We start from the raw sequence: 21,139 nt of genomic DNA, 5'->3' as shown, positions 1-21,139 counted from the left end.
GACACACACGTTCCTTTTAGCATGTTCACTCTAACAGCTCAGATTAAGTTGCCAGTTGTCTCAGGCCCTCACATCCCAAGCTCTGTGCCTCTGCTCAACATTCCTGTATCTGCAGTGGCAAAGGGTGGAAAGGAAAACATGATCCAGGAAGTTTTATTAGCAGACTGCTCCACAGACATCAGGAGAAACAACTAATGACTCTGGCTAGTGAGAGCTTATCTGGTGAATAAAAGCTGATAACACATTTTAGCTAACAAATGAGACTCAAAAAAATTGAGAGGGGCCCAATCACTTTGGGGGGGGGGCAGTCGTGGAGGACAGCTAGAGACTCAGTAATGGGGAATTCAGCCCTGAGTGCTAGGGTTATATTTATATATATTTGGAAATAAGGGTGGAACACATAGCAAGGAGCAGAGAGACTCGAGGTTTGTGACTAGAAAGGACCATTAATTGTAAATGCCTTCTCCAAACATGCCCTCAAGAGCAAAGGCTTGTTGTTCCCTGCAAGGTGGTCAGTTCATCTGCACAGAGGGCACTGGCTAGAAGCCTATGGTGCTTTCACTCAGAAGCATCAACAGAAGCAAACGATGCATGAGCTTTTCAACAGACAAAACAACAAATCACATAAGAAAAATACCATCTTCGTTTATTGTTTAAAAACATTGGTAAAACAAACAGAAAAGAACAGAGAGCAGGAGGCTGATGCCCATTCCATCTCCCCAGCTAAGACAAAATTCTCCAAACACAGACAGCACGAGCCCCCAGGCTCAGACAGTGTTCGGGATTGAGGGGAGCCCTAGGAGAAAGGTCTCTACACTGTGGTAGGGGTAGAAAAGTTAATCTTTTCAGCTACAGGCGCCACTTCCCGCACCACAGAACAGAATGAATTCTTCCACGTTGTCAGTGAGGGGAAAGGCCATCCACTTAGGGTATGTGATTCACCCTGAATTCTCTATGGATGTGTAAAAGAGCCTGGGCTAGGGGAGGGAAAGGTGTCTGGAGCTTACAACGGAAGTGGGAATGCACCACACCAGGTACGGCACAGACCCCTGCAACCAACCCCTGCACCCTCTGCTCCAAAGTAATTTGAGCCCCAGGGAAAGATCTAGATAGGGAGTTTGGGACACAACCAAATATAGCAAATAGCTGTGGTTCTTGTTAGCAGATACAGAATGAAGCTACTCCGGAGTAAGACAAAGGCTACACTCTGAATATATTCTCCCCTCCCTGCTCCACCAAGTTGGACCCAGAACTGCCCAGTCTCACCCCTTCCCCCAGTCTCAACCCCAGAACTGGTCTTGCCTCTTTACTGGGTTTCTCCAAACACAGGAACTTCGGATGGCTGGAAAAGCTGGCAGGAAGTGTACCTCACTGCAGCTTTCAGTGGACTTTTGCCTGAGCAGAGGGACAAGGACACATTGAGTGGTGCTGATGAAGGGGACAGGGAGATTCTAGGCACTGCAGCACTGACTCCAATCTCTCTGGCTGGAGCCTGAGCTGTACTGAGAGGAGCTGGTGAAGCCACTGCAGACTGGGCTCTGAAACTGGTTGTATGGCAGCAGCACAGAGACCATGGTGTGGATCCAAGTGTCACATGAATTTCCATTTGTCCTACTGATGAGAGTCAGAGCTCTGAGGGATTGGAGAGGGTAAGGAACAGGTTTCACTGCTCTGTGCCTCCATAGGTAGCCAGCCTGCCCCGGCAATGCTGCTCCTGCTGCCACATGCGTCAAATATAAAGGGGAGGTCCAAAAAGAGACCTTTTACTGGCTCATGTGTATCCCAGTCATCTCCACCAAGCACCAACGTCTTAATAGGGACCGCCCCACAGTTCAGAGTCCAACAACTCAGCCCTCAGATCTCGACATCACTTTCTTTATCATTATCGTGGTCACCATCATAGAACTCATTAGAAGCCTCAGGCCTGAAAGACAGACAAGAACATAAGGACAGGCAGCCTTTTCCAGCATTTTCAGAAGAGCAGAGTTGTCTAGACACAGGCATGAGAACATGTTGCTAGAAAGAGGGGAGGGAGGGACACATCTCCTCACTTAGCAGACATGGGATATGACCTCTGAGGCATGTAACCATGTGCTAGTAGAGAAGTTTCTCTGGATAGGAACCAGAAAATCAAAAGGGATGCAATATCTACTCTGGGATGTGGACAGTCCCCACCATATCTCCCCTCACTGGGATGGGATGAACAGGAGAGAGGAGCCCCTTTCCCAGCTCATCAGAACAAGGAGAATGGGAGGCCAAGTACCTGTTGTAGTTCTCCTCAGAGCCTCTCTCCTCTGCATCAGGCTCGTCTGCACGGTCATAACTGAGCAGGTCAGAAGGAACATCATGGATCTGGACACTGGGAGCATGGTTCAGCATTTTCAGATTCTCAAATATTGTCTGTCTGATTTGATCCAAGTACTGGTTAGAAATAGAAGGAGCAGATCAGCTTAGCTAGACTGAAGAGACAGTACCACGATTACTGGCATTAACACCTGCCTGCACCATGCATGCCCTAAGGCCATGCAAATGCCATCAATGCAAATGGCTTTAAACTGTAGCATAGAGCATAACATACTCACCACAGGCACTGAGGGCTTGTCTACACTTAAAAGGATGCAGCTGTGCCGCTGTAGCGCTTCAGCAAGGAAACTACCTACACCAACAGGAGGGCTTCTCCCATTGCTGTAGGTCAGTAGTTCTCAACCAGGGGTATGTGCACCCCTAGGGGTTTCCAGAGGTCTTCCAAGGGGTACACATCAACTCATCTAGATATTTGCCTAGTTTTACTACAGACTACATAAAATGCACTGCTGAAGTCAGTACAAACTAAAATTTCAATGACTTGTTTATACTGCTCTATATACTATACACTGAAATGTAAGTACAATATTTATATTCCAATTGATTTAGTTTATAATTATATGGTAAAATGAGAAAGTAAATATTTTTTCAGTAAGAATGTGCAGTGACACTTCTGTATTTTTGTGTCTGATTTTGAGTTCTGTATTAAGCAAGTAGTTTAAATGAGGTGAAACTTGGGGTACACAAGACAAATCATGACTCATGAAAGGGGTACAGTAGTCTAGAAAGGTTAAGAGCCACTGCCATAGGGGTTATCCACATCCCTGAGAAGCAGTAGCTACGTCAATGGGAGACTCCTCCTGTCAATCAGCGCTAGTCTACACTGGGAGTTAGGTCGGTGTAACTGCATTGCTGAATGACCTAGTTATATCGACATAAGTCTGACATAAGACCAAGCCTAAGACTCAGGGCAGGTGCTTCAGAAGTGGAAAGGAAATTGTAAGAGGACCTTCAAGCTTCTCAAATATGAAATATCTTTGGAGAGCTCCCTACATCTCAAAGATGCTGGGAGGTTGCAAACATAGGTAGGTGCCCACTCCATGGAGAAAAACTGACGGGTGCTTAGCACCCACCAGCAGCAAAGCTTTCCTCCCTCCAGCGGCCCCCGCCAATCAACTCCTCCAACAACTCCAGAACAGCCGGGTGTGCAGGAGGCGCTGGAAAGGCAGGGGAGAAGCGGGGACGGGGCACGCTCAGGGGAGGGGTGGAAAGAGGTGGGGCGAGGGTGGAGCAGGGGTGGGAAGAGGCAGGGTGGGGGCTTGGAGGAAGGGGTGTAGTGGGGGCAGGGAAAATTAGAAGCCGGCGCCTGTGGCTGCAAAGAAGAAAGCATGTTGTCCAACACTGGGATGAACAGGAAAGCCTCTTGTTGCCCTGCCCTGACACGTTTTTCCTGGGTGAGCTGCTGGCTGAACTCCACCTGGTTTCACAGGATCTAGCATCAAGCACAAACCTTTTATTTTCAGACTACACCACATGGCTGTTAGCTGATGCAGAGTAGTGTGTCCGGGACAAAGCCAGAGCCACCCACCTGTCTAGAGTTCTGGTTCTCAATTCTTGTACTGACATCTGGGTGGAGGGTAAAGTCTGGAGCAAAGTACTCGAAGTATTCTGCAAGGGAACCAGTAAAAAGTTAAAGAACAGGGGCGAGGGGAGTTTGAAACTAGTTTTTCTGAAACACTGTTCTGCAGAGATGGGAACAGCCTACCCTACACCATGCTAGCTGTCACCATACCATCAAGAGCACAGTGAGAGCCAACTCCATCATCATGCTGCCAGAAAGAAAAGAGAATGCAACAGGAACATTGTGTAAAGAATTTAGAACACGAGACTGTAATGCAGATATGTCTGTCCAGTGAGGCCCACCACAGATGGGGGATGTGTACAGTAGGAAGCAAGAAAGAACAGGAACACCTGGGATAGGATCAGAAGATACTACTGCTTCAGCCCCACTCTGGTTAACATTAATTAACATAGGTGTGGAATCCAGCTAAAGTCCCTGAAGCATTAGAACATCGAAGCACATTAGCTAAATTTATGAAGAGAATGGTGAAACTCACATTTATTTATTCCAAGGCTAAAAGGAACCATTGTGATCAACTAGTCCAGGGGTTCTCAAACTGGGGGTCACGAGATTATTACATGGGGATTCGCGAGCTGTCAGCCTGCATCCCAAACCCCGCTTTTCTTCCAACATTTCTAATAGTGTTAAATATATAAAAAAGTGTTTTTAATGTAGAAGAGGGGGGGGAGGTTACACTCAGTGGCTTGCTATGTGAATGGGGTCACCAGTACAAGTCTGAGAACCACTGAACTAGTCTGACCTGCTGTGTAACAACACAGGACAGAGACTTTCCTAAAATAATTCCTAAAGCAGATCTTTTAGAAAAACATTCAATCTTGATATAAAAATTGCCAGTGATGGAGAATCAACCACAATTCTGGCAAATTGTTCTAATGGTTAATTACTTTCACTGTTAAAAAATTATACCTTATTTCCAATCTGAATTTGTCTCATTTCAACTTCCAGCCACTGGATGGTATACCTTTCACTGCTAGACTGAAGAGCCCATTATCAAATATCTGAACATACCCTGCAGGTATTTATAGACTGTAATCAAGTCATCCATTAACCTTCTCTTTGTTAAGATAAATTGATTGAGCTCTTTGAGGGTACGTCCAGACTACCTGCCGTATCGGCGGGTAGTGATCGATTTTTCGGGGATCGATATATCGCGTCTCATCTAGACGTGATATATCGATCCCCGAACTCGCTCCCGTCGACTCCAGAACTCCACCGGAGCGAGTGGCAGTAGCGGAGTCGACGGGGGAGCCGCGGACATCGATCCCGCGCCGTGAGGACCTGAGGTAAATCGATCTAAGATACTTCGACTTCAGCTACGCTAGTCACGTACCCATATCAGCTGCTCTAATTTCTTGCCCGGGAGAGATGTCAGACTGACAGGCCTATACTTACCCAGGTCATCCCACTTACCCTATTTAAATATTGGCACAACATAGTAATCTGTAACAAGATGACACTAACTCACCACTGTATGGGAGTTCCTCACTAATTGCTTCATCCACAAGCAGCGACGTTTCATAGGTCCTAAAAACACAGAACATTCTACTCAGTCCAGAAAAGATCGACTTTTCCCCCATTACTGGCAGTCAGCCTGAAACTCAATGCCAGTTACAGCTGCATAAAGGCCCAAAGGAGCACAAGCATTGATAACCCTCACGCCATCTGCAACAAATAGGACATCCTCCAGCAAGCATGTGAAAGACTCACCAGCATCGTGCCACATTACGAACAGTATAGCCACCTCCTCCCAGCACCAGAAGGGGGATGTTGAAACTCTTTACATACTCCACACACTCCCTAAAAACCCAAAACAGAAGGGAAACCTGTGACTGTTAGCAGCTGATCTAAGCTCATCAATGCAGCACCATGCTCAACCCAGTAACATACCTAACTGTATGATACACAGAGTTCAGGGCTCCCATCAGTGAAACCCAAACCTTGCCCTGATGGGAGCTGTTCTCATGGCTTGAGAGAAATCTGAGCTCTGTGTTCATGCATTCTGGCAGAGCACTGCCAGAAGAAATGTTGCAAGATCCCAAATCTAGTCTGGGGAAATCTGCTTCTGCAGAATCTTGCCCCTTATTAGCTCTTCTGAGGAGAGCCTCCTATCCCACAGGGAACTAGATTGCTCTCGTTGAGTTCAAGTCTCACACTGAAGGACCCAATGGATTCTTTCACTGACTGCAATGATGGTCCTTTAAATGTTCCATCCACACCCTTGCTGAACTTACCCATGTCCTCTTATACTGAGGTTAAAGCAACCCAGACGGTCACAACCCAGGGAGTCAGCACCGCACTAGGGAAGAGAAAGAACAGCTGAGTCCTGGCTAAGAAGCATTATTCTCCAGATGCACATCCTAACAAGCCATCAGCATCCCACAGATATACCCACCTACCACAGAGCCACAAGCAGCATTCCAGCCAGCCAGCACCCACCTGTCCATATTTCCCCAGGGAGCCATAGATGCACATACTGGAGAGTGCATACCTCCTATCCATTCCCTCTGCAACAGATGCACACAGACCTGCTCTCCTACCTGTAGCACTATGCATGTGGGCTGGTAGTAGTCCACCACCTGGTTAATGACTGGCTGGAAGAGGTGTTTATAACCTTTAGAGACAAAGACAGATTGTCATCATGGCTCAAGAGGGCAAACAGGGTCATTGGGGCACAGGGACAGCATTCCACTTACTTTGGTCATCAATGCCATCCCGCAGTGGCACATTGAGGCAATAATAGCGGCCACTTTCTGCCCCAACCTCGTACATGTCACCTGGCAGAGGAAAGGAGGCAGAGTCACAGCACACAAGGATCAGCTCTGAAACTTCATAGGTGTGGGCAGTACAGACAACAGCAAATCAAGACTTCTGCCAAGGGACCCAACCATGGCATGGAGATCCTTTCCACCTACTCTGCAAACTACCAAGGGGCCATATCCTTCACCCAGCCTCTCCCCATTCTCCAGAACTCCTTTCTTCAGTAATTCATCTCTGAAACCAGAGCCCCAGAACCTCACACTACCATGTAACAGCAGTGATTGGGGCCTGAAATCTGCACTTCATTGGGGCAGTGAGATTCTGTACCTGTACCAGGGAAGAAGTAGTTCCCATATTTGTGAAAAGATACTGTCATGACACGATCTGTCAAGTAAAAGGCCTCCTGAACACCATCTCCGTGATGAATATCAATGTCAATGTAGAGAACACGTGGGTGATACCTGCCAGAAACAGGAGACAAAGGCGCATTACAGTCCACTGGTGCCATCCCAACTACAGCAACCACTTTGCTATGGCTTCCTAAAATCCAACCCCCATAAAACAAGCCTGTAATATGTCAAAGGCCTTCTGGCTCAGCAAACCCATCTGGTCCCCCCCTAAGGTCTCTGGAGAATATCTCTGTCATTATCCCATAAGGTAATGTTTGTATAGAGCATCTTCCATACAAACAGTACCTTAAAATACTCTTGTCTGTTATATTAAGAGGCACGAACAAGGAACAACAGGTTTTAAGAGCAGACTAGAGACACGATGGAAAGCACATGAAAGAGAGAGAGATGCAATGGGCTCGTTCAGACGGCAAAGGCTGCAGAGAAGGTTCTTGCATTGGCAGGAGAAAGATTATGCAAAGGGTCAGGAAGGAGGCCACTGGTGAACACGCAAAGTGAGAGGAACCAGCGATGAGGCTGGGTAGTGCAAGTCCATGAATTGACTGACTTGTACAGTCAGAGAAGTTTAAAAAGCACTTTATGTACAAAAGTCTTTGCCCCGAAGAACTTACAATCTAGTTAATCTTTAACAATTAGAGCAATTTTTAAATGCTCCTGAAATGAATGGGGAGTAAAGTAATTTGAAGATGGAAGCAGCTATTCTTCCCTGTATGTGCCACAGCGCTGGCATCATCACTCTCCAGTGCTGGAGTCTGGAGAGCCAGGACTTGAGGAGGTCAGGGGAATGAAGTGCAGTCATCCAGATGGAGGCATGAACGTGGATCTCAGCCACGGTGGGCAGAAGGACATAGTGCCCAGGGGCATTGTTGCATAGATGGAAACAGGCAGCATTGCAGAGACAGGGAATGTGGAAAAAGGAAAGTTGAGTGAAGGCTGAAGCCAAAGTTACTGAGAACAGAAGTCTGAATGCAGGGGAGAGAAAGGAGATGCAGCTGGGCTTGAGAAGTGTTCTCTTGCCAAGTGGACATTCAGGGGAATGCAGGAGAGTTGAAATTACTGGGCAATAAATTTACTAGGTCTGTCAGGCAGAGGTCAGATAAGGAGAGGTCATTTAAAGCATCAAAACTTATATGTCCCCACTTTAAATGTTAACTAATGTTAAAGAGAGAGGGGACATAAACCCTCACCAGAGCCAACACCCTGTTTGAGATGAGGTGACTAGTACTGCAGTAACATTTAGAGGCGGCAAACCTTGATTAATCCAGAAAATATTAGAATGCCTTTCTATAATTCTCCATCTCATTCCTTATGAGTTTAGACCTTTTTTGGACCACAATTGAATTTTTTTGACCAAAGTGGAGGTCCCCATAATGCTGTCTCCAGTGATACCTAGATCCCTTTCCTGAGCCAATATAGTTAAATTTAGAATCCAGAAAGATTCACATGTAGTTAAAATTTTACCTTCCAACGCGCAACACTTTGCATTTATCACAAAGGGCTTAACAATGGCAAGAACTATACACACAGTGAGCCTCAAAAGGGCCCTGTGAAGCAGAAAAATATTTCACAGATGGTAAACTGAGAAAACAATCAACAAAGCTAGCACCAGATACCCTTATTCTCAGTCCTCTGCCTTAACTGAGACCTATTCCTGCTTCTGAGTATGAGAAGAGGACAGTAGGTAAAGAACTGAGTGTTTGGGACTCTGCAATGGCAGGGTCTTGGCAGAGAAGCGAAGCTACCAGTAGAGATAGAGGCTGGAGACATAAGAACAGAATCATGCCAGGGACACGCCTGAACAGCTGTTAGGCTATAGAAGACACCTGAAACAGAGACTGTCCAGGGCAGCCAATGATCAGCTATGTCTAAGGCACAACTGAAATTAAGGAGAACAAGAAGGGAAGAATCCTCTATCAGCAGAGGGGATCCTATTTATGATGTGGAGAAGGGCAGTGCCCATACTACAACCACATCACACAGGGCATCTCTCACAGCATTACCCTCCCAGAGCATCACTTCTAATCCAGAACAGTATCACAGCTGCACTCACACCGAGTCCTTACTTGAGCAGCTCCAGAATGCCGATAACTATGTCATTGACGTAACAAAACCCAGAAGCCTGCAGTGCAAAGAAAATAAAATGGAGTCAAAAGAAGAGCAGCAATGAGCCCAACTTTGAGTGAGAGACAGAAATACTTAGTCTTGTGTCATTACCTCAAACTTCTTGGCATGATGCAGGCCTCCAGCCCAGTTTATTGCAATATCACAGATCTAAGAAAGGAAGAGCAGATTAACTCAAAGATAAGAGCAACAACCCCAAGCCCAACTGCATGTCAGTATGGACATCAGCCCTGCCCCCACATTGTGGCTCACAATTATTATTTTTGCCCCTGTCTCCCCATCCATACAGTCCCTTCAGATGCCCTGCTATCTGTCATCCAGTCAAGCTACTTAAGCTGTACTAAATCAGTGTTTGCAATCAGTCAGAGTGGGGGCAGGGGGAAATCCAAGAGATTCCCCCACAAATTAACAGACAGGTGACACCGAGTTGGTGTTTTTACAATAAGTATATGTAGCATAGATTATTTTAGGAACTCCATCCCCCACAGCAGACAGCTGGCATGTCAGTGTTCAAAGAGGACAAGCTTATCAGCTCAGAGTTACCTTGTTGTTCAGTTGCGTTGCTCCCTGCAGTGAGGCCCCAGTATAGCGAGAGCAAAATTCGAAAAGGCCCGGGAACACTGGGCTGCAAAAAGAGAACACAAAAAATTCAAACAGAACAGAACCTCCCAACTTCAGATACACGTCTACAGGATTGAGACCAAAACAAAACTCTCAGTGACCATTACACAAATAATATCAAAATGCAGTCTCTGCTAGAGAAATGTTAATTCGGGGTCATTCTGACCCTGTTCACTACAGACTACATATCAATAGGCAACATTATACCATCCTTTGCAAACACTATGGAAAACTTGGTGGATTTGATAATAATTACAAGAAACTTTCAAGTTAGTCTGGAACAATCTTGTTCACCATATACTCCAGATCTGGAGAATGGGAAACATACAGACTAAACCCTGCCCTCTACCATGCTAATGCATATATGGGGACAGGTCCTGGAGAGAGAAGATACAAGGCATCCTGTGTAAGGGAGAGGGCAGGACTTCACAACAAAACAACAACAGGGAACTTGGCTGTCCAAGACATCTATTCGCACACCATATTCCCATGGGGTTGTAATCTGTTAGTTTGAAGATGCTCCCCAGCCATTCATCTACCTACTGAATAGACTGCTGTGAGCAATAAATTGTATCCAGGGATGCACAATGCTCTTGCTCAGAGTAGCAAAGTATGTCTCATCTCCATCATGCAATCCCCCTCTAGCCAGCAGGCTCGCTACGCCAGAAGAACGCCTTTACTCATTCTCAGTGACTCACAGCATGCACACATTAACAAGTGCATGTCATAACATATCAATGTGCGCACACAATCTACCAGAAATAAAATATAAACCTCATATCTGTTGCTTCCATGTGTTTCACTTGTTAACAGGCCCCAGAGCTTGTACCTGACCACACTGTTTTCACAAAAGTAGAACTACAGTAAAATTAACCCAATGAGGGGATTGGCTGAGGGAGAAAGCAAATACCACTGCCACAGGAGTGCAGGCCAGGGAGGTGTATGAAAAATGTGTTATATGCCCACCAATGAATGACAAGAATGACAGATAAGCTCACCCTAAAGTAGGTGGCAGCCTGACCTGTGTCTACAGCACTTTGTAGTCCTGCAAATAGCTGAAACTCCCAGCAGACTGTGTATTTAAGAACACTGGGCTTGTTCAGTTTGGAGAAAAGGAGACTATGGAAAGGCAAGGATCGCAGCTTTTGCCTCCCACAGCTAAATCTCATCACTTCTCATCCTGTCCTCACTGATTAGTGGGAATACTAGTATATAGAGACTGTACTAAATCTCATCACTTCTCATCCTGTCCTCACTGATTAGTGGGAATACTAGTATATAGAGACTGTACTGTTATCCTATTATTTATTGCTTGAGTGAAGATTTTCAAAATTGACTAGCGATTTGGGGTGCAAAGTTTGAGGCACTGATTTTCAGAGTTTATCTGCACTTTCTGAAAGTCAGAACCTTTAAGTTGTCTCAAGTTTGGCACCCAAAAAACTGAGGCAACCAAAATCAGTCACCTTTGAAAATCTCTGCCCGAGTTTTCAAGATCTAGGAGCCTCATGAAACCAAGTAAAGTTATAGTCCCTAGCGTAGAGCTTACCATCTAGATTCAGACCTAACAACTGAAACTCAAAGAGATTAAAAAGAGGAGGGACAGGAAGAAGATTTACAGCAATAACAGTTACTCAACAAGTTGTTTGCAACATCTTGATGGCTCCAGTACACTGTAGGGCTTTTTAAGTTAAAAATGTAAAATTTATACCACACTGTATTGGAACCATTATGATGCACCCATACCACACCAAACAATCTACTATAAACCTTGTGCTTCCCATTCACCTGCTAGGTGCTAGATACTCACCAGTCATCACCCACATTGAAGGCATTGAGGCTCTTGGTGAATCCTTGCATGTTGTTGGGACTCACCCTCTGCAGGAAGTCTATATAATCCTCTGAGTGGAAGCGACACATATCATGCTGGGATGCCTGGTATGGTTTAAAAACCTCAAAGAGAAGGACACACAACAGTTATTTCCTGCTCAGAGTTGGGTTTACCTTGGCTACCACAAATCTCACCACCAAATTAACTTCAAATAGTCAAATACCCCAAATCACTGTGTCAGTCTAAAAATGCTTAACTATGTGCTCAGTTTAACAAGTGTCATGCAAATTTTAAATAAAAAGTGATCAGGAAAGTAGGGACTGATTCAAGAGATGGTGTCCACAACAATATGAATTTGCCAACATTGCATTTTTTCATATTAAAGTACACTTTTAACTAAGTTAACAATCAAGAATACTATATATGTACAATGAGAGTAAATTAAGCTGCTCTGAGATTAATCAGAACCTTAAGTTTTGCCTTTCTTTATCTGTCTCTAATTAAAATGTATACTTTTAACAAAATTAAGAAATTTTTGCTTTTTTAAAAAGTTGGAGAAAGCTTGGGCTTGTGTCCATGGGGAAATGTATTCACATAACTATAGAGGTATAACTCCCCGTGTGGACAGGGTTATTCCGGAATAAGAGTGTCCTCACAGGGAGTTATACCGGTATAGCTATATGGGTATAATTATACTGTTATGATTATTCTGGTAACCTATGGAAACATGCAACTACAGAGCACTACTGGCAAATACCAACACAAAGAGTTTGTTAAACTGGCTTTAAGATTAATAAAGTATCAAACTTTTAACCTGAAAGAACATTATTTTAAAAAGAAAGATTAGAGAGCCAGGAAGTTAAACAATTTATATTTAAAAAACCCAAACATTGGAAGTTTGGGAATTCACAGTTAAGAATACCACATATAGTCGATCATAAGCCGGTTCGGTATAAGCCCCCCCACCCCCACAAGATGGATAAGTAAAAATGGAAATTATTTATGACCTATTCATGAGCCGACCCTATAATTCAGGGGTTGGCAAACTTTGGCTCCCGGGCCATCAGGATAAGCCACTGGCGGGCCAAGACAGTTTACTTCGAGCATTCGCAGGCACGGAGGTAAACCTAAGTAAACAAAGTCTCCCAGACTGGGGGGGGAGAAGCTGGGGGTCAGGGGAATAACCCCTGTGACCATCTCCCACATGACCCCACCCCTAGCCTGGGACCCACCCACTCTCCCCATCTCATCTCTTCCTACCTTAGCTGGGGCAGGCCAGGTGACGAGGTCTCTGGCCTGGCTGGGTGGTGCGGCCGCAGCCTGCTCCAGTGGGTCGGGTCGGGCCGTCACAGCTGCAGCCTGCTCCAGCTGGCGGGGTGGGCGGTGTGGCCACAGCCTGCCAGCCCCGGAGCTGCAGCCACTTTGGAGGCTGGGGGGAGAGCAGCGTGGCCAGAAGCGGAGACACTCTGGCCCCACCTCTTCCCTTCTGGCTCTACTGCCTCTCCTTGCCCCCTCTGTTGAGGGGTAGGGGCTGTGTCCCACCTCTCCCTCTCTATACCCATTCATAAGCCGACCCCCTTCTCTGATCCTTCCCTTTTTTACTAAAAAAATTTGGCTTATGAACGAGTATATACAGTAAGCTATTCTTCCCAATCAGTAGCTCTTCTGTGAAAGGTAAAAATGGAGACCAACAAGTATTCTTCTAGCAATGCTGGTTGCTATTTATAAAAATAATTACCTCACCGTTTCAAACAGGGATCTTGAAATCCACATCTGAAATCATGTATTTTTGGAGTTTCCCCTCAACACTTACGTGGTACACCACCTTTGGCTGTGGACATTTAATCCATATGACCCACTCATGTTGCAGAGTATATATTTCTGAAGCCAGACAGTATATTGTGACAAATATGATGTGCCTTGTAATAATTTGCAATAACTGTATGTTGGCTTGGATAAGGACTGGTATTTTCTATATGAATATTCTGGTTTAAGCGCTTCTCACTAGGAGACTTTCTAGGATGGATCAGGCAAGAAGGAGGCAATGGCTCAAGATAGTTCCTATCAGTTTTCACTTAAGAGTTGTTCCAGAAGAACACCAGAACTATTAGCTCCAATGACTCAGGGCCTGTGGGACTGATCTAACCAGGAGGGGAGCTAAAGCCCACTAACACAGAAATAAGCCTCCTGCAGAACAAAGGACCAGACAGGATTAAAAAAAAAAAAAAAGACTCTTAGAGCTGCAAAAAAAAATCCAAACTGAGACACACAAAAACCCAGGAACATGTAGGAGCATCTGAAGAAGCTAGGCTATGTCTAGGTTACCATTATAAGATGATAGTACTTTAGGTAAGGGACAGAGGTGCAGCTAGGGTTGCAGATGAAACTCATATTATAGCTGGAGCTAGGACTGCCATTCAGTGAAAGTATTCTGAGTTCTAGACTTGTCAGCTTAAAATGAAAAACTTCAACTATTTCTATTTCTATGCTACCTCCTTTGGTGTAGCAAAATCAAAGATCTTATTCTGCCTGTGACTGTGGTGCTTGCAGAAAACATGCTTCATTAAAAAAGCAGGTGATACTCTCAAGAAAGTGCCCTTATCAAATGACACTGTGTGTCAGAGAATGTTTGCTACCCTGAAACCACTATCAACAAGCACATACTGTTTTGAAAAAGTACAAGGGCAAACTCTACTGAAGAGGACATTTTTAAACTAATTGACTTTTTAAAAAAAATACAATTTGAGTTGGAATTTATGCAAATTTGTCTGCACTGATGGAGCCACTGCAATGACCAAGAGAGTGAACAGGCTTGCAGCTAGCATCAAGAAAGAAAGTCCTTCCTTACAGTTGGTGCACTGAGAGAACTTGCTTCAAAAAAGAGGAGTTCTGAGCTGACAAGTTTGTCAAAATTGTCTACTTTACAAGTCCAGGCCACTCAATGCTCACTTGTTTCGCATTCTTTGCAAAGAGATGAGGTCAGAACATCAGCAACTGTTGCTTCACACAGAGGTTCACTGGCTTTCGAGAGGGAAAGTACTTGACAGATGGTTTGAATTATGCACAGAAGTTAACATGTTTTTTTCTGATCATTAATTCCCTCTTGCTTCTGTGTTTGACAACATTCTGTGGTTAGCTCAACTTGCCTATCTCACAGATATATTTTGCAAGCTGAGTGATATAAACTTGTCCATGAAAGGCCATGTCTGCTAACAATCTGAATCTCTATGATAAAGCAAAAGCTTATATCAAGAAAACTAAATTCTGGAAGTCCAAATGTCGAGACAAAAACTTTACCTGTTTTCCAATGCTTCATGAGGTCTGAACAGGGGAAATCGAGCAGAGCAAAATTATTTCCCCAACATTCAACTCATTCCCCAACTCAGCTCAACTCAACTGGATAAGAAACCCATTCATTTTATCAGATGTTAGCAGCAGTAGCGTGTCTACCAGGCAGCAAGAAAATCTTCTTGAGTTCTCCTCAGACCATGGTCTGCAAATGAAGTTTAATGACTCCACACTAACCTGGTTCTGATGTTTAGTACAGAAAGAGTACATTAACCTTGGGAACCATGCTTTGGGTGTTCTGTTATCTTTTGAATCAACATATCTTTGTGCAGTCTCATTTTCTGCTATGACTGCCACCAAGACAAAGAATAGGAATACACTTAATGTGAAGAAAAACCTAAATCTTGCTATCACTTCACTGCCTACCAGAATTACAAGGCTCACAAGTGAAAAAGAGGCTCAAGTATCACACTGAAATGTAACTACAATAGTTATATTCCAATTGATATATTTTGTAATTATTTGGCAAAAATGAGAAAATAAGCAATTTTGCAGTAATAGTGTGCTGTGACACTTTTGTATTTTTATGTCTCATTTTATAAGCAAGTAGTTTTAAGTTAAGTGAAACTTGGACTACGCAAGACAAATCAGACTCCTGAAAGGAGTACAGTAGTCTGGAAAGGTTGAGAACCACTGGCTTAAAGCATCTCTGGTGTACACAGACAAGAATAAGCCATAATATAACATAGCTCAGACAAATATATTTTATAACCATATTTTAACATGGTTACGTTTGCAGCATATGCAGGGCTTTACAGGCCACAGACAATGCTCCCCTGAGACGGGAGTCTCAGCATCATCAGATAAGCGATGCTTACAATCATCTTCTTGTAGAGCCCATAGTGAAGCACCAGACTGTGGGTCAGTGCCAAGCGATGAGGTTTCATGGGATGTCCTGCTCCTGGAAAGAAAAGAAGACAGTCAGCACACAAAGTGGATTAATAGCTAGACATACCACTCCCCCCCGCCCCACCTCTCCCTGCCCTCCCCCTGCCTTCTCCCACTCCCACCCTCTCCACACACAGGGTCAGCTCCCCTTGCCCTCTCCCACCCACTGCCCATACACAGGGATAGCTCTCCCTGCCATCTCCCCTCCCCCCACACAGTACCAGCTCCCCCTGCCATCTCCCCTCCCCACACACAGGACCACCTTCCCCTGCCTTCTCCCACCCCCATGTGGCCATCTCCCCCTGCCTTCTCCCACTCCCACCCTCCTACACACAGGGCCAGCTCCCCTTGCCCTCTCCCACCCTGCCCCTCCATACACAGGGCCAGTTCCCCCTGCCCTCTCCCCTCCCTACCCACAGGACCACTGTGATGCTGTATGGAATCTGGGGGACACTTCAGAATATTATGAATACTAATATTGTAAAATTGCAATGAGTTATGCCAGAAATGCCATGTAAGATATCTGCAAAAGTTGTAATTTCCCAGATATGATAATCTCATTTGTGTGTTCGTACCACCTTTGTATTATGGTTTATAGATATGTATGTATGTCTATATTTCAAACTTGTGCTATGCTTCTGGGTGAGCCCCCAGACAGTTTGGCATCAGCACTGCGTAGCCCGCTTGATGGCCCATTAAGGACCATCAGTTATACTACTGACCCATTGAGAGAAGACAGAGGACTCAGCAAGGAATGGCTGGGCATGCCTATGGACAAAAATGGTTTCCAAGCCATGGGGTGGGCAGTTCCTGTTTGAAACAAAGGAAGCACAAGCCGTATGGCAAAAGACTATAAGAAGGCAGCTGCATCTTCTCCATTTGGTCTTCAATCCTGCTTTTTACCTCTGGAGGAACTTTGCTACAAACTGAAGCTCTAAACAAAGGACTGAATGACCCATCCAAGCTGTAGATGTATTCCAAAGGGCCTTTCAAGCCAACAAACTCACCAATACTGCTAGGAACCTTATATATGGACTTTGAAGTCTTTGAATTATGTGACTGTTTTACCATTTAACATCTCTCTTCTTGGTCTTTCTTTTTTCTTTATAATAAACCTTTAGTTTTAGACCAAGGGTGAGAAAATTACGATCCACAGGACACATCCAATCCGCCAGACGATTTAACCTGGCCCTCAAGTTCCTGCAGCTCCTGGAAGCAGCAGCACGTTCCCACTCCAGCTCCTACGTTTAGGGGCAGCCAGGGGCCTCTGCACACTGCCCCCGCCCCTCCTATTGGCCAATGGGAGCTGCAGGTACGGTGCTTATGGATGGGGCAGCACACTCCCCCAGCTGGAGTCCTCACCCCCACCACATCCCAACCCCCTGCCTGGAGCCCCCTCCCTCACCCCAAACTCCTCATTTCTGGCCCTACTCCAGAGCCTGCACCCCCAGCCAGAGCCCACATCCTGTCCTGCACCCCAACCCCAATTTCATGAGCATTCATGGCACAACATACAATTTCCATATCTAGATGTGGCCCTCAGGCCAAAAAGTTTGCCCACCCCTGTTTAGACACTAAAGGACTGGCTGTAAGCGTGGTATTTTGGGTAAGATCCAAACCTATATTGACCTAGTAATGCGGCTGACCCTTTGGGGTCCGAAGAACATTTTGTGTACGTGAGTAGAGTTTTAAAATAACTTCTCACTGTACTGGATCTAGGTGCTGATTGGGAGCCAGAGAACTAGAATGCAATAAATGGGGCTGTGTGATTTCTTTTTTTGCTTCTTGATAACCAGTCTGGTGGATCAGAAGCACAGTCTGTGACTGGTTGGAGAGTTTAACTTCAGTGTTACCCACCAGTCTTGGGAGTATCTGCTCTCCCTTTTGCAGCCTGCCCTGACCTTGGCATTTCCAATGAGGGCTGCCCCAGGGTCACATAGGCATAGTCTTGGCAAGATCCACAGAACCAGATCATTTGAGTTTTGGATCAGAACCTCATGCTATTCCAAATTTTAAAATTTTGATACTGAAAGTGTTAAAGGTTAAAGTTAGTCACAATGAGTGATCCACAATCAAAACTATAAGCCCTGAGAGACAGCCAGCATTTTCAGCATGAGAGAGAAATGACAGAACTTTGGATGCAAGAGAAGCAAACCTTGGCCCAGCTGGAAAAAGAAGCTGATGAGAGAGCCAGAGAATCTCACAGGAGGCGAATGGAACTGCTGCAAGCAGAGACCCCAGTTACCAGACTTAAACTCCAAATCAAAATAATGAAAGAACAGCAGGAACTATGTTAGCCTGGAAGCCCAGCTCCCCTCTACAGCAATGATGGAGACAGAATCTGTTCAGTTTATAAGAATGTTGGTATGTTGTTTAACAATGATGTGGTAACTATGTTTAATCAGAGTAATGTCATAACCCAGTCCCAGAAAAAGTATGAATGTAAATCCTCTGTATTATTTGTAACTAACTGAGGGATTATTGAAGAGGGGGTGTTTGACTCTAGGCAGTTCCATGTGTTTAACCAGGTATGCTATAACAAGGAAGAGTGTCTCTCTAGCCTTGGGATTGTGGAAAACTGCTGTTTGTCCAGTCAGAAAAGCAGTTTATATAGTGAAGAAATTTCTGAAGGTATGTCTAATATCTCAGATGTGACACTGGAATTAGAGGAAGTGCAGAAAGCAGCTCAGGAAAACTTTTTTTTTTGAGAAAATTGAACTTGATGGTCACTTTGAAGCCCTAATCAAGGAAGGTAAGTGTAGATTTCTGGTGGGTGATGGATTGCTGGCAAGTGAAGTTTGTAAAAGTGTGCCTGAACCAGGTAAAAGCGATGAGCCACTCTTTGTGGTAGGCAACAGTTTATCTGTTGAAGGAAAAACTGTTTTCAATTGTCTATCTGTTGCAAATAGCAGTGTGCCTAATGAAGGAAAATGTACCTCCAGTCCTTTGTGGAGCAGACAGAAGGTACTTCTTGGCCTATGATGGTTGAGGATATTTCAGTTGTTCCAGAGTTGATTCTGGACTTAACTGAAACCCAAGAAGGAAGCGTTCCTAAGCTTGTGTGTGGCAACCTGCATCTGGCCAGTGAGAAAAGCTGCAGAGGGAAAGAGCATGCCCCCTCCAACCCTTTAACCATGGAGAGTAGCAGTTTGCCTGAAAGGGGGTTATGTGAAAGTCCTCTTAATGTTCCGAGATGATTCTGGGTGTAAGTGAAACGCAGAGAGGGTTTGTTGTAGCTCCACAGAGCAATGCTCCCTGCCCCCGGTTCCCTACCCAACCAGGGCCCGCTCCCTGCCGCTCGGTTCCCCACCCGCCCAGGGCCCGCTCCCTGCCGCTCGGTTCCCCACCCGCCCAGGGCCCGCTCCCTGCCGCTCGGTTCCCCACCCGCCCAGGGCCCGCTCCCTGCCCCCGGTTCCCTACCCAACCAGGGCCCGCTCCCTGCCCCCCCCAGGGCGTAGGACGGGGCCGCTGCCTGCCTCAGGCCCGCGGGCCCCGCGCCTCTCACCGTAATGGAAGTTGCCCACGTCCGGGTCATAGAAATAGGCCACGGTCTTAGCCATAGCGCGCCGCCGCCAGGACCCGCCGCCTGCCCGCTCCGCCCACAACCCGTGACATCACCGCGCCGCGCTCCGAGTCCCGCCCCCAACGCCGAGAGCTCGCACGAGCCCGCCCCGCCGGGCCCTGCGCAGAATTACAGGGGCGGGGCCCCGCAGAGCCGACGAGCCTTGGTCCGCAACCGGTCTCGTCCTCCCCCGCGCTGCAACCAGGGTTTTTGCGCGCGCAGCTAGAGCGTCTGTCGTCACGGAGCAGCCTCGGGGGGCTCGTGCCCTTGCAGCTCCCTACAGCCCCTGTGAGCGACCGGCACAGCCTGGCGCGCCCCCTCCCCCGGGGCTGGGGAGCGGAACCCGCCCTTTTGCTGCGGCCGCGCTGACTCCGGGACGGGCTCCCGGGAGCGCTGTTCCCAACGAGGCGCCTTGAGGCAGTTGCGAGCGGGAGCCCGGGATTCAGCTCTGCCGGCGGCGGCCCTCCCGAGGCGCGCAGGGGCCGTGGCGTCCCCCAGGCCGCCTTAGCGTCTCGCTGAACATCGCGGAGAAGCTTTAGGGCGATACCGGGGACATCGCCCCGGCTCCGGAAGCTCAGCAGCAGCAGCCCCCGGGTGAGCGAGGTCGAGCTCTCTCCCAGGGACCAGAGACGCGCAGTGCCAAGGCCACCCCAAGAGCAGAGCGGACACAGAGTAGAAACTAACTTTGCCAATGCAGCCCTCGGCCCTCCCCCGGCATGGCCAGGAAATGCCAGTGGATGCATAGGGTGACCAGACGGCAAGTTCGAAAAATCGGGGTGGGGTGGGGGCGTAATAGGAGCCTATTGAAGAAAAAGCCCCCCAAATTGGGACTGCCCCTATAAAGTCGGGACAGCTGGTCACCCTACGGGATGTAGAGGCAGAAAGTGTCTGTCAGTGTCACTCAAAACCAACTCCTATTGCCCCTATCCAAACTGTTCAAAACCTGCACAGATACAAAATGTGTATCCACAGCTGATCCCCAAACACGGTCTGTGAATATAAAGTGGATAGCCACAGATTTGCAGGGCTTTACAAACTGGCGAGGGTTAGGACAGTGGGAAGTCTGATAACGGGAGGGCCACAGCAATTGTTAAAAATAAAAATTGAAGACTTGGAAATCCGTCTCTCCCTATGTCTGAGGGCAGCAAAGGCACTAAAGCAGGGTCAGATTCCTTCCCTGAAAGAGAAAGGCAGCAGTCTCAGCACAAGAGAAGGCCAGACCCAGAGCCCCAAAGAGAGATCCACTCCAAAACTAGTTGAATCAAAGAGAAAATGTGTTGTAAAAATCTGAGACTCTCACCCCTTGACATAGCAATTAAAAATCCATTAAAAATATTTTCCTCTAACATGGTAACACCCTGTTAAATAGGATACCAGTAATGTTACTGTATAATGTTTCACTATAAGGTCACTCTTGTAATGTTTATTTTATAGTCTCTGATATTTACATGGATAGTATGTGCAAGCCTGCTAAAACTTCCTAAATAAAGATATACCTTAAAAAGTAGTATTTTCCTAAAGCTTCAACTAATAAAAGTTAGCATTATCATTCACTCCAGCCTTTGAGGGCATCTTTGAAAGTGAATGGGAAGATCTTTACATCTCATACATCAAACTTGCTGATAATGAGGTTCTGTAGACTGCACGAGTCCCGTATG

The 21,139-nt window shown here is 46.2% G+C and overlaps 1 protein-coding gene across 3 annotated transcripts; it reads right to left on the bottom strand.

The window, feature by feature from the left end:
* Window positions 1–625: 625 nt before the first annotated feature.
* HDAC3 (histone deacetylase 3) lies at window positions 626–19,585 on the bottom strand. Of its 3 annotated transcripts, XM_045027964.1 has the most exons (16): window positions 19,425–19,563; window positions 18,075–18,141; window positions 15,850–15,932; window positions 11,663–11,805; window positions 9,778–9,859; window positions 9,328–9,384; window positions 9,177–9,232; window positions 7,031–7,164; window positions 6,640–6,720; window positions 6,484–6,557; window positions 6,178–6,242; window positions 5,654–5,743; window positions 5,412–5,470; window positions 3,893–3,972; window positions 2,264–2,421; window positions 626–1,924 (listed from the first exon to the last, which is right to left on the bottom strand). In XM_045027964.1, exons 1-16 carry the CDS (start codon window positions 19,452–19,454, stop codon window positions 1,855–1,857), a joined length of 1,329 nt encoding a protein of 442 aa, XP_044883899.1. In that variant the 5' UTR covers window positions 19,455–19,563; the 3' UTR covers window positions 626–1,854. The 3 variants fall into 3 exon arrangements, with proteins under 3 accessions (XP_044883899.1, XP_044883900.1, XP_044883901.1); XM_045027965.1 differs by lacking the exon at window positions 18,075–18,141 and having other exon boundaries at window positions 19,425–19,585; XM_045027966.1 differs by lacking the exons at window positions 9,328–9,384; window positions 9,778–9,859; window positions 11,663–11,805; ... (1 more) ...; window positions 18,075–18,141; window positions 19,425–19,563 and having other exon boundaries at window positions 9,164–9,215.
* Between the last annotated feature and the right edge of the window lie 1,554 nt (window positions 19,586–21,139).

Source organism: Mauremys mutica, chromosome 8 (assembly GCF_020497125.1).
Source record: "Mauremys mutica isolate MM-2020 ecotype Southern chromosome 8, ASM2049712v1, whole genome shotgun sequence".
NCBI classification, from domain to species: Eukaryota; Metazoa; Chordata; order Testudines; family Geoemydidae; genus Mauremys; species Mauremys mutica.
Note: the sequence above shows the minus strand (reverse complement) of the source record. Positions and strands in the feature narration are given on the sequence as shown.